Source organism: Bos grunniens, chromosome 2 (genome assembly GCF_055505025.1).
Source record: "Bos grunniens cultivar Pamir isolate PY7600 chromosome 2, Bosgru_T2T1.0, whole genome shotgun sequence".
In the NCBI taxonomy this organism is placed as follows: Eukaryota; Metazoa; Chordata; class Mammalia; order Artiodactyla; family Bovidae; genus Bos; species Bos grunniens.
Window position 1 is genome coordinate 10,685,662 of NC_141166.1, and position 12,308 is coordinate 10,697,969.

The window sequence follows — 12,308 nt, forward strand, 5'->3', positions numbered from 1 at the left end:
TAATTTTATTTCTAGGACTTATGTATCGTAAGTTAAAAGTCAGAGACTCAGACAAAGGTTAATCACAACCTTATTTATAATAGCAAAAAACTGGCAACAACTTAAAGGCTAACCGTGGGAGTCTGGATAAACACTGTTTTAACCACACTATAGAATATTATCATGTAGACATTAAAAAAGGTTTTTCCAGTTTTCAACAAGGACCTTCTGTGCACACAGGGAGCTCTGCTCAACACCATGTGGCAGGCCTGGACAGGAGGGGAGTTTGGGGAAATAGATACACGTATGTGTGTGGCTGAATCCCTTTGCTGTCCACCTGAAACTATCACAACATTGTTAATCAGTTATATTCTAATATAAAAGGTAAAAAAATTCTAAGATTTTTCTAGTTCTAATTACCTGAAAAAATATTAACTGCAAAAAGGTTATAAAGCTATAACAATATATCCCACATATATAAATGCTATAGCTATCCTTCCGAATGTATAGAAAAATAAAGTGAAAGAAAAAATATATATTTATACATTTGAATAGAAAATTTATTATTTTCATTTTCCAAGTGTTTTCTTTTTCTATTGGGGGAAAAAAAAAAGAAATCTTAAGGACAGTTGTCACTTGCTGCCAAATCGAGGGTAGTCTTTCTCTGGTGGTTTAGTCTCTTACGTCGTGTCTGACTCTTGTAACCCCATGGACTGTAGCCTGCCAGGCTCCTCTGTCTATGGGATTCTCCAGGCAAGAATACTGGAGTGGGTTGCCATTTCCTTCTCCAGGGAATCTTCCCAACCCAGGAATCGAACCCAGGTCTTCTGTATTACAGGCAGATTCTTTACCAACTGAGCTACAAGAGAAGCCCTAAAGTGAAAGTCATTCAGTCATGTCCGACTCTGCGACCCCATGGACTATACAGTCCGTGAATTCTCTAGGCCAGAATACTGGAGTGGGTAGTCTTTCCCTTCTCCAGGGGATCTTCCCAATCCAGGGATCGAACCCAGGTCTCCCGCATTGCAGACGGATTTACCACAAGGAAAGCCCAGTCTTTCTCTGACCCTGCCTATATCATGCTGAGCAGACCTCACCTGGAACCCAGATGCCTCTGCTTTTCTGCATTGTGCTGTCCAGCCCGTCCTAACAGGCGAACAGAAAATCATGTTGCTATCAGTGGGAAGTGGTCAGAGCTCCATCCACTGGAGGAGACACACCCTTGTTGTCACACCAAGGCCTGAAAATAAAGCCTGGAGTGTTTCCATCCTTCCCCACTCACTGATGCTGAGGGTGCTTGCATATGAGGCCATAAAGTTCTACATGACGCCTTTCTTCCACGTGGTGTGCTTTGGTGGTGGCTGGGGCCTCTAGTTCAGGGTAAGCATCAAAACCCCTGACCACAACTATTGGTACCAGCTTCAAACACACAGCACCCACCCTCACGCCTTAACTGATGAGGGATTTGTCCAAGAGCCTGGGCGTCATGATCCCGGGCTCCAAGCCTCACAGGTGACTCACAGACAGCCCCAGGCAGTGCCTCCTGGCCTCAGTTTCCCTGGCTTGCCCTGTTGATACTCCCCACCTACTGTGTACAGTGTTAAAAGGGGTGAGGTGCTTTGAACTCCTCAGATGAAAGAGGTGGGGGAAGTAGCACCCAGTTATTATCCTGTATCCTGCCAGGCGTGGGAGTCCAGGTCGACTGCTTTCACACTGCTCCAGTCCAAAGAGCCTCCTTATGGCCCCTTCCTCTCTGCCTTCTGCTCTGATGGCCAAAACTAAGAAAGCAGAGCTCAATCACCATTTCAAGGCCACTTCAGAACAGTTCCCCCTGATTTACGACTCAGGAATACTTTGCTGCTGCTGCTGCTGCTGCTAAGTCGCTTCAGTCGTGTCCGACTCTGTGCGACCCCCATAGACGGCAGCCCACCAGGCTGCCCCGTCCCTGGGATTCTCCAGGCAAGAACACTGGAGTGGGTTGCCATTTCCTTCTCCAATGCATGAAAGTGAAAAGTGAAAGTGAGGTCGCTCAGTCGTGTCCGACTATTAGCGACCCCATGGACTGCAGCCTACCAGGCTCCTCTGTCCATGGGATTTTCCAGGCAAAAGTACTGGAGTGGGGTGCCATTGCCTTCTCCCAGGAATACTCTACAGGTGTCTAAATTCTTTCTCATGAGTGGCTACAAATCCCGTGGGAGAAGGGGCCGTGACTTTTCACCACCAAGGATTCACCATTTAAGAAGTCAGCAAAGCGAGTGTGAGAGAGCCAGGCTGACCGAGGTTCAAACTCCTCAGTTTTCTGTTTCCTCATATAAAGTGGGGGTTAGCACCATTCCCCACCTCATCTGTAGCCCTAGGCGTTCCTGTGAGAGTCATATGAGGACTGTCTGTGTGGAAGCTCTTTGTGAAATGCGAAGCCCATCCCATGTGTTAACAGGCCTGAGTGTCTGCAAATAAGAATACTGGCACAACTGCCATCTGTCCCCTTCTGCCTCCAGGCTACAACTGAAAGAAAATTAAAATTAAAAAAAAAAAAGAAAAAGAAAGAAAAGAAAGCCTGGGGCGCCACCTACTGGTTAAAAATACAAATCGCCCCCAACTAGCTGCAACACCCAACAAGAAGCAAGTACCAGTATTTCCAACCTGAAGTCATCGTTTTTTTGCCACAGCCTTCATACCGTATTATATACTAATATTTTTCCTTCAACAACATATTTTGTATAAGTAACTTCATTTTAAAATAAACTTTAATCATTACTATAAATGGAAAACTAATTAACACTTGCCCCTCAAAAGAATAAAACTGTGAAATAAATACAATGAAAATAAACCATTGCAAGATCTGCTAGGAAATGGTGCTTGTGAAAGCTCAGGCTTGAGTTCACTGTTAGCGCTGAAGATGGATAAAGGAGCACCACTGGAGACTGGGTCATCCCTCCAGCATGGTCCTGGGCTTGGGGGCGAGCCTGCCCTGGAATACCAAGAAACAGGCCTCTTCTGGGGAAGGGTGGCCTTCCCACGTTCCCACCTCCCTTGGCCAGGGTAGCGGGAAGAAAGTTTGGAAGCCACAAGAAGTAGAAAATAAGCTCTTGTATTGCAGCACATCCCATCACAGCCCAAGTGGGTCAGTGCTGAATGCCCAGTGGCAGCGTCCAGAGCTCACAAGGGTGTGACTGATGCTCTGCTTGGCGACACGTCTGGCTTCAGGCCAGAAGTCCTCTGCAGGCCTAGGTATCCTCATGCCTGTCTCCCAGCTCTAGCCCGGAGGGCTGCTCTTGGATCTGCTGCAGCTGAGCTGTCCAGCTGGTCACTGGGAGCCGCCACTCCCCCCAGTGCTGGGTCGTGTGTCTCGTCCTCCGGAGCCCAGCTTGCTGCTACAGCTGCATGGCCTCCTGCTCCACTGACTGCTCTGAGGGCGCCAGGTACTTCTCCTGGAGGCCCAGGGTGCTGATGGGGGGCTTGTCAAGGCTGACAGCACAGGCAAGGATGGGGAACTGGTCTGGGCAGGATCTGATCTCTGTGATGCCTGCCTCCCAACTGTGTCTGGCAGGTTCCTCCCATCCTGTTCCCTTCCTCATAATTATAGCTTCAGGCCATGGGGACCAACTGGTCTGAGAAGTCCCTTGAAGCAACCAGACTCACACGCTCCTCTTTGTGCCTTTTCCCCACAGTGCTAAGCAGCAGAGAACTGGAGCGCGCCAACCTTCCGGCTCTGTGTTGTGGCACGTGCTCTGGAGCCATGCCCCTCAAAGATGGCACAGCCCTCAGCTCCCATCCCTGCTACCCACCTGACAAACCTGCCCTCTCCTCTTCCTTTTTTGCCCTCAGTGAGCACAACCACCCCGAAAAGTCAAAGTGTTAGTTGCTTAGTCGTGTCTGACTGCGAACCCATGGACCACAGACCATCAGGCTTCTGTGTCCATGGAATTCTCCAGGCAAGGATACTGGAGTGGGTAGCCGTGCCCCTCCAGGAGTCAGAGGTTTTCCCCATCCAGGGATCAAACCTGCGTTGCAGGCACATCCTTTACCATCCAAGCCACCAAGGAGGCCTACAACCAGCCCAACCACCTGGGAGTCTAACTTCTGCTCCACCTCCTTCTATCCTATAACCACCTGGTCACCAGCTCTGGCTGTCTATCTCCTTAGTATTTTTCCCAGGCCACACCCTTTTTTCTATTCTCGTACTAACATTTCATCCGTTTTCACCTGGAGACTAAAAACGCTCCTGCTTCCAATCACATCCCTTAAATGCACTTTCTGTACTTGGAGGTGCTTTTCAAAAATGGACATATGATCGCATCACGCTCAGCTCATCAGGAGGATGCTGGTTCCCATCAGCCACCCACAGACCAAAGTCCACACTCCTCCACTGCCCACCTCCCTTGACCACTGCATCTCCCCTTCTCCTTCAAGTTCAAGACACCAGGCAAACTGAAGCCCTCGTGTCTCTCCCAAGTGACCAGTGCCCCTTCATGGCTGGGCCTCTGTATTTGTTGCTCCTTCTGATCAGAGTCCTACTTATCCTCAGGTACAAACAACCCTGAAGCCTTCCAAGGGACCAGCCACCAGGGAGCCCACTGGTCAACAGGAAACCAATCATCTGTAAGGGCAGACGTGGCCATTCCTCAGCCCCTGGCCTTCTGCTCTTGGCCACGGTGGAGGCTGGTGAGGAAGGATACGAGGAGAAGTGGAAGTCAGCTCCCATGGCGGCAGACATCATGGCCTCCAGGCTCCGCTGCTCCTGGACCCCAAAGCAGTAGCCGTTGGCTTTATCCACAGCCTGCAGCACCTGCTGGATACTCTCCTTGTCCTGAGCAGGGAGGAGAGAAATAGAGGTATGTGGAACTGAGGTTGTACCAAACCAACTGCATTCTCCAAATATGCCCCCTCCATTTTGCCTCGTGAAACCTCTAATCCATGCAGCTTCCTTGGCCTGGAATATATCTAGTCTCGCCAGAGGCCCGACTACACCCCTTCTTTCCTAACTGCCAACTCACCCAAATTAGAACAGATAAGCTCCTCCATGCACACTCACCATCCCCTGGGTTGATCCCCACTGTGGCTATGAGCCTACCATCTTACTATTAACAAGTTAGTAACTCCCCCACTGGACTGTGCACCCCTGGAGGTCAGGAACCTGTTTGCCCAGACATCCCCAGTGCCTGGCACAGCATTTAGCTAACAGCAGGCACCCGTAAATATGCATGTAACTTATTTGTTCCTCCATATAAAAGTGGTAAGGATGGTCCCTATATCACATGATGGGAAAGAGATCAAAACAGTACATGTAACAGTCCTCAGCACACACACACAGTGTCTAATACAGAAAGCCTTCAACAAGCTGTAAATTGTACGATTAATATTATAGGGTTCACCTCCTCACTGTAGAGGAGAGAAGTGTGGCATTAAACAGAAGAGACAAGTTCTTTAAGTCCACCACAGCAGAAAGGATAATCTAACACGCACCTTTTCCTCCCAGGTTCCCTTTGCAGGGTACAAGGTGAGAGGCACAAGAGTTGGGTACTACTTTGCAAAGTCAACAGTCAGTTGCCCATCTGGAAAGAGCCTGAAAGACTTGTCTCTGGCCTTGGTCAAGTCCCTTGCTGGGCACTTTCTGAACCCCTCCATTTTCACGCAGAGGAGGTAACATACGTGGAGAGAACCCAGCAAAACAGAACAGACAGGGCCAAAGTCTGGTCCACCCTCTTTACTGGAATCCTGCCTCCCACTGGCCTCGAAGCCAATGAGACTGATGAGAGCTGAGACCAGGACAAAGACTACTGTTCGAGGCCTCCATGCTTCCTACATCCTTGGTCTGCAAGTGCAGTCCCAGGCACGTCAGAGCCGATAGCCAAGGGAGGAGTCGTTCCAGTGCCTAGTACAAGCACACCTCGGAGATACTGTGGGTTGGGTTCTAGAGTATTCCAATAAAGCAAATCCCATGATCAAGTGAGTCACATGAATATTTCGGTTTCCCAGTGCATATAAAAATCGTGTTTAAGCTCTACTGTAGTCTACTAAGTGTACAATTATGTCTAAAAAAAAAAACCTTAATCAAAAAGTACTTTATTGCTAAAAAATGCTAACTATCATCTGAGCCTTCAGTGAGTCATAATCTTTTTGCTGGTTGAGGGTCTTGCCTCCATGTTGAAGGCTGCTAACTGATCAGGGTGGTGGTGGCTGAAGGCTGAGATGGTTGTGGCAGTTTCTTAAAATAAGACAATAGTGAAGTGTGCAGCATCAATTGACTCTTCTTTTTATGAACCATCTCCCTGTAGCACGCAAAGCTGTTTGACAGCATTTAATAGCATGACAGTAGAACTTCTTTCAAAATTGGAGTCAGTCCTCTGAAACCCTGCTGCTACTGTATCAACTGAGCTCATGTGATATTCTAAATCCTTTGTTGCCATTTCATCCTTCCCAGTTATCTTCACCAGTAGGTTCCATCTCAAGAAACCACTTGCTTTGCTCATCCCTGAGAAGGAACTTATCCATTCAACTTTTTTCATGAGATTGCAGCAATTCAGTCACAGCTTCAGGCTCTTCTAATTCTAATTCTCTTGCCATTTCTACCAATCTGCACTTACTTCCTCCACAGAAGTTTTGAACCCCTCAGAGTCACCCACAAGGGCTAGAATCAACATTTTCCAAACTCCTTTTAATGTTGATATTTTGACCTGTTTCCATGAATCACAGATGTTCTTAATGACATCTAGAATGGGGATCCTTTCCAGAAGATTTTCAATTTACTTTGCCCAGAACCATGAGTGGAATCACCATCTATGGCAGCTATACCCTTCAGAAATGTATTTTTTAAATACTAAGACTTGAAAGTCAAAACGACTCCTTGATCCATGGGCTGCAGAATGGATGTTGTGTTGGCAGGCATGAAAACTTCTCCATCACAGCCCCTGGGTGAATAGGTGTCTTGTCAATGAGCAGTAATATTATGAAAAGCATCTTTTTCTCTGAGTAGTAGGTCTCAATAGTGGGCTTAAAATATTTAGTAAAACATGTATACAGATGTGCTGTCATCCAGGCTTTGTTGTTCCATTTATAAAGCACAGATAGAGCAGATTTAATAGAATTCCTAAGGGCCTAGGATTTTCAGAATGGTAAATGAGCTCTGGCTTCAACTTAAAGTCACGAGATGCATTAGTCCCTAACAAGAGTCAGCCTGTCCTTTGAAGCCAGGCACTGACTCCTCTCTAGCTACAAAGTCCTAGATAACACTTTCCAGTGTAAGGCTGTTTTGTCTACACTGAGAATCTGTTTAGTGACGTCACCTTCATTAATTATCTCAGCGAGATCTTCTGGATCATTTGCTGCAGCTTCTCCTTAGCACTTGCTGCTTTACCTACACTTTCATGTTACTGGGATGGCTTCCTTCCTTAAACCTCAGGAACCAACCTCTGCAAGTTTCAAACTTTTTTTCTGTAGCTTCCTCACCTCTCAGCCTTCAAAGAACAAGAAGGAGTTAGGTAGGGCCTTGCTCTGGATTGGGCTTTGGCTTAAGGAAATGCTATGGCTGGTTTGATCTATTCAGACCTCTAAAACTTTCTCCATATCAGCTTTCTGATATGCTTCTTCGTATCAGCTTTCTGATATGCTGAAAGATTTCTGTTGTGCTTTCTTACTGCTCCTGTGTTCACTGAGCAGCACTTCTGATTTCCTTCATGAATTTTTCCTTTGCATTTACAACGTGGCAAACAGTTTGGCACCAGAGGCCTAGCTTTCGGCCTTTCTTAGCTTTTCGACGTGGCTTCCTCACTGATTTTAAGTATTTCTAGCTTTTAAAGTGAGAGACGTGAAGCTCTTCCTTTCACTTGAACACAGAGACCAGTGTAGGGTTATTAACTGGCCTAATTTCCACACTGCTGTGTTTTAGGGAATAAGGCGGCCCAAGGAGAGGGAGCGAGATGCGGGAACAGCCAGTCAGCGAAGCTATCAAAATACGTGTCAAAATCCACACGCCATCTGTGGATTAAGTTCACTGTCTTATATGGGTGTAGTTGATGGTGCCCCAAACGACTGTAGAGAGTAACATTAAAGATCACTGATCACAGATCATCATAACAAATATAATAATAATAATGAAAAAGCTTAAAATATTGTGAGAATCATCAAAGTGTGACATGGAGACATAAAGTGAGCAAATGCTGTTGGAACATACACTTGTTGAATGCAGGGTTGCCACAAACCTGCAATTCATTTAAAAAAAAAAAAAAAAAGCAGTAGCTGTGAAGTACAGTAAAGTGAAGTGCAAAAAAACTGAGATGTCCTTCGGGACTTCTCTGCCGGTCCAGCAGTTAGCACTGTGAGCAGTTAGCACTCTGAGCTTTCACTGTCCAAGGCCCAAGTTCAGTCCCCGGTTGGGGATTCCACAAGTTGCGCAGCATGTCCAAAAAAAAGAGAGAGAAAGAAAAAAAAAGAAGTATGCTTGTACCTGAATATTGAGAGGGATGAAGGAGACTAGGCTGTAGTCTTCAATGAGCTGCACCAGTTTCTCGTTGAGCTGCCGGTAGTGGCGGAAGAAAGGATCCGAAGCAAGATGGTCCAGCAGGTAGGAGAGGTCCAGGACCTCTGTGTAGTAGTCCAGGTTGAAGGCTAAGAAGAGAAACTGGTTAGCACAGGGAACTCTATTCAATATCCTGTGATAAAGATAAACCACAATGGAAAGAATACAAAAAAGAATATATGTATATGTATAACTGAATGTTATGTATGTATAACTGAATCACTTTGTTAACACAACATTGTAAGTCCATTATATTTCAATTAAAAAAGAAGAAAGAGAAGAGAAACTGGTATTAGGAGCAGTTGGCATCAGGCAAAGACCTGAGAACAGAGAACGTATTTTTTTCTTTCTTCCTTTGCCTTCATTCACTCACTCATTCATTCATTCATTCAACAAATATTTGTTGAGGCAGTGAAATTAACTTACTAAGAAGAAAACAACTGATTTCACTTGTTGGCGCTGCCATTTACCAGCTCTGTGGGCAGTTACCCACCTCATGAGGCTACTGTGAGGATTAACTGCCATAAACCTCAGTGTCTGGTTCAGAGAAGTGCCTGATCAACGGTAATAAGACTGAACATGTACCAATAACACTGCTTGGCCCCTGCCTCACGAGGCTCACAGCCAGGCAGTGCCCCCAGGACCAGGCACACACACTCTAAGTCATCGATCTAGCAAGCTGGCCTCTTGGGAAAATGACTTTCCCTTTCTGGGCCAGTTCCTTCTTAGCATAAAATGAGATCAGAATAGATGACTCAGAGGTCCCTGAATTCAGTTCTATGAATACAAACTTCCTCTTAAGAGAAGGAAAGTGGGCCTTCCCGTATTATCCATTTCTGCCTGGAAAACTCAGGCAGCTGGGAACTCAGCAGGTCTGTCCCAAAGTCAGTTGAGGGAATCTGGCTGTCGGGACCAACTGACTCACACCCTGAGCTCTGCTTTCTGTATTTTTACCAGCCCTGATTAGAAACTGACACCCCTGTGTCTGCAAAGAAGAAAATGTGGCCATTCCAACAAACTTCTTGGATTGCCTGACAGGTGTGTTTCTCACTGAGAATGGAGAAACTGCAGCCAGGTACACTGGCACTTAGATTTCCTCTCAGCTAACATGCTAGCTTGGGCTATTCATGTAACTTCTCTGGGTCTCAACTGCCTGATCTGGTGTGTGCCTCCATCTCTTGTGAGGATGACTGGCAAGAGTCAGAGCTAGAAATGCAGAGGACAAACGTGGCCATCGGAATGGAGGCTGTGAAGGGGGACAGAGGCATAAATCTGTACACAGATAAAATGGGGTGTCTGGGCTTGCCAAGAGATGGACCAAGACTCTGGGCTGAGGCGGCCCCTCCAAGGTGCTGACATCCTTCCGTGTCCCGACGGGCACCCAGTCACCCTCCCTGGACAAGGCCCCGACACTTCACTCTCCCCACAACCTCCTTTCAGCTGTTCTCTCCATTCTCTGTGGCTGAAGATGGTATTTAGAGAACTGATGCTCCAGTCAGGAGAGCACTAATTTTGCAGGAGAAAAAACGCTGGCTGTTAGAACCTAGGCAACACCCCTGCCTCCTGCCAGCCTGCTTCTCCCTTTGTTGTTCCCACCTTTATCCGTCCACTGGTTTGGTCAGAAATGTGAGAGACATTCTTAATTCCTCTATGTCCAATCCACCAGCAAATCCTATTTCCTGAGTTAAGTTTTATATCTATTTCCTTCTCTTCGTTCCCACTAACCACCACCTGGGTTGCTGCAAAAACCTCCTATAGGATCTGTTTCATTCTTGCCTCTTTCAATTCACAAAGAAGCCAAAAGGGCCTTTTCAGTTCATGGTGTTCTCCTGCTTCATATTCATCAATGGCTTTCCTCTTTAGCCCCTGCCCACCTCTCTGACCTCGCTTCCTCCTATCACTCTCTGAGCTACACTGGGCTCCCCCACTTCCCATCCCCTTTCCCTTGAACACAAAAAGCTCTTTCCCTAAGGGCCTTTACTGTTACTGGATCCCCTGTCTAGGACACTTCTGCCTTGACTGGCTTTTTTTTTTTTTTACTACTCAGCTCAAATGGTACAGTTTACACCCTCCTTCTCATTCACTCACTATGCATCATTTTCATCTAATTCCTTCATAATACATATCACCATCTGTAGCTCTCTTGTCTCCAAAACCCAGAATAGTATCTGGCACGGAGGGGCACAAAATAAATGGGCAGGGGTCAGATCTGCCTGTGGCTACTCTCACCAGGCCATACACAGTCCCTGGAAGCGGCTTCCTTCAGCAGAGATCTCTGCATCACTCCAGCCCACCTGCTGCCCTGGGCTTCCAGAACAGGATCTCTTACCCAGCTTCCCATAGTGTTCAATGAGGTCCATCTTGGAGAGGAGGTTGACGTGGGGCAGCTCCACATGCAGCATGGTGGCCAAGGAAGTACACAGTACCGAAATGAACTTGGCAGGGTCTGTGCAATAGTGAGAATCCACCAGGTGAACAGCAGTCAGCTGGGAAGAGAGGAAGGGAAAGGCATGAGAGTGGCCCAGGGAGGCAGGGAACATTAGGGCCTCTATCCCTCCCATCAGACTGGGGACTTCTGAGGGCAAAGGGCAAGTCTTCCCATTAGTCTCCTCCTCCTTCTGTTTCATTCTAACAGCCACTGCTAACCCTTATCCCAGGAGAGGTGGAACACTTTTTCCTACAAGATGCCTTGCACTGAGCCTCCCAGTGGGCACTGCATCTGACTCCACTGTTTCACTTTCTTTTGCCTACCAAGTCACAACAACAATCATCATGCCACTTTCCACTTAAACCCTTCTATACTCCCAATAATCCCCAACTGGGTAGTGACACATCCATTCTACAGATGAGAAAGCAGGTTCAGAGGGATTAAACTGACTTGCACAGGACCACATAGTGTGGAGTTAGTGGCAAAGCTAGAATTCGAACTCACACCTGTTTTACTTCAAAGCGTCTGGGCCCCTACCTCACTGAGGGACATGGGGGCGTGGCATCTGTCCTCCTCCCTTTCTCAGTTCTTCCATCTGCAAAATAGGCCCGCCAGACCCCAGACGCACCCTGAGGTCCCACTGCGTCATCTGGGAGAAGATGCTGCGCAAGGCTCCGTGGTGCGTGCAGAGTTCCACTTGGCCAGGGCAGTCGAAGAGAAAGTAGTGGCCGCGCAGGGGGTCGAGCTTGGCACGCAGCCAGTCCAGGTTGGCCTCTAGGTACTCCATGCAGTAGAGCAGGCCGCCGTTAGGGCCCAGCTGCAGCGCGTCCATCACGTCGCCCAGCCCCACCAGCTCGCCCACGTCCACGGCGCACTCGTATGGCAGCCCCTCGTTGGCTGGGTCCAGGTTCACCACCGCCACGCGCCGGCCCAGCGCGCGCAGGAACTCGCTCATGCCCAGACAATACGTGGTCTTCCCCGAGCCCGGCGGGCCGATCACCGCCTGCCCAAACGCCGTGGTCGGAGCGGCTCCCGCCATGGGCGGCCGGCACACGGCTCCGTGCGGAGCAGCTGAGCGCGGCAGGGGAGGGAGGCGGGAGCCACACCGGAGACGACCTCTGAGGGCAACGACGGGATCCCCCAACGTGCGCTTCGCCCCGGGCTGGCCGCGATGCCGGGGGCTCGCCTGAGGAAGAGGAGGGAACCCACGCGCTGTGAGGGGATCAGAAGGCCAGGTACCGACGGGACCTGCACCCGACTTCCGGATGACGTCGGGAAAGCCCGGCCCGGAGAGGAAGTCCCGCCCTCACGGTGACGACACACCTTGGCGCCGAGAGCTGTGGAGATGAGCCCCAAGTAGTGACGCTGGGGCGTGGAGCCGAT

The 12,308-nt window shown here is 48.4% G+C and overlaps 1 protein-coding gene across 1 annotated transcript; it reads right to left on the reverse strand.

Moving 5' to 3' along the window:
* Positions 1-2,708: 2,708 nt before the first annotated feature.
* Positions 2,709-12,259, reverse strand: GPN2 (GPN-loop GTPase 2). The gene is given in 6 exon segments (XM_086330235.1): positions 2,709-3,426; positions 4,659-4,789; positions 8,426-8,586; positions 10,827-10,983; positions 11,463-11,492; positions 11,494-12,259. Coding segments are annotated over 6 exon segments (1,023 nt in total). The 5' UTR covers positions 11,965-12,259; the 3' UTR covers positions 2,709-3,353.
* Positions 12,260-12,308: the final 49 nt, after the last annotated feature.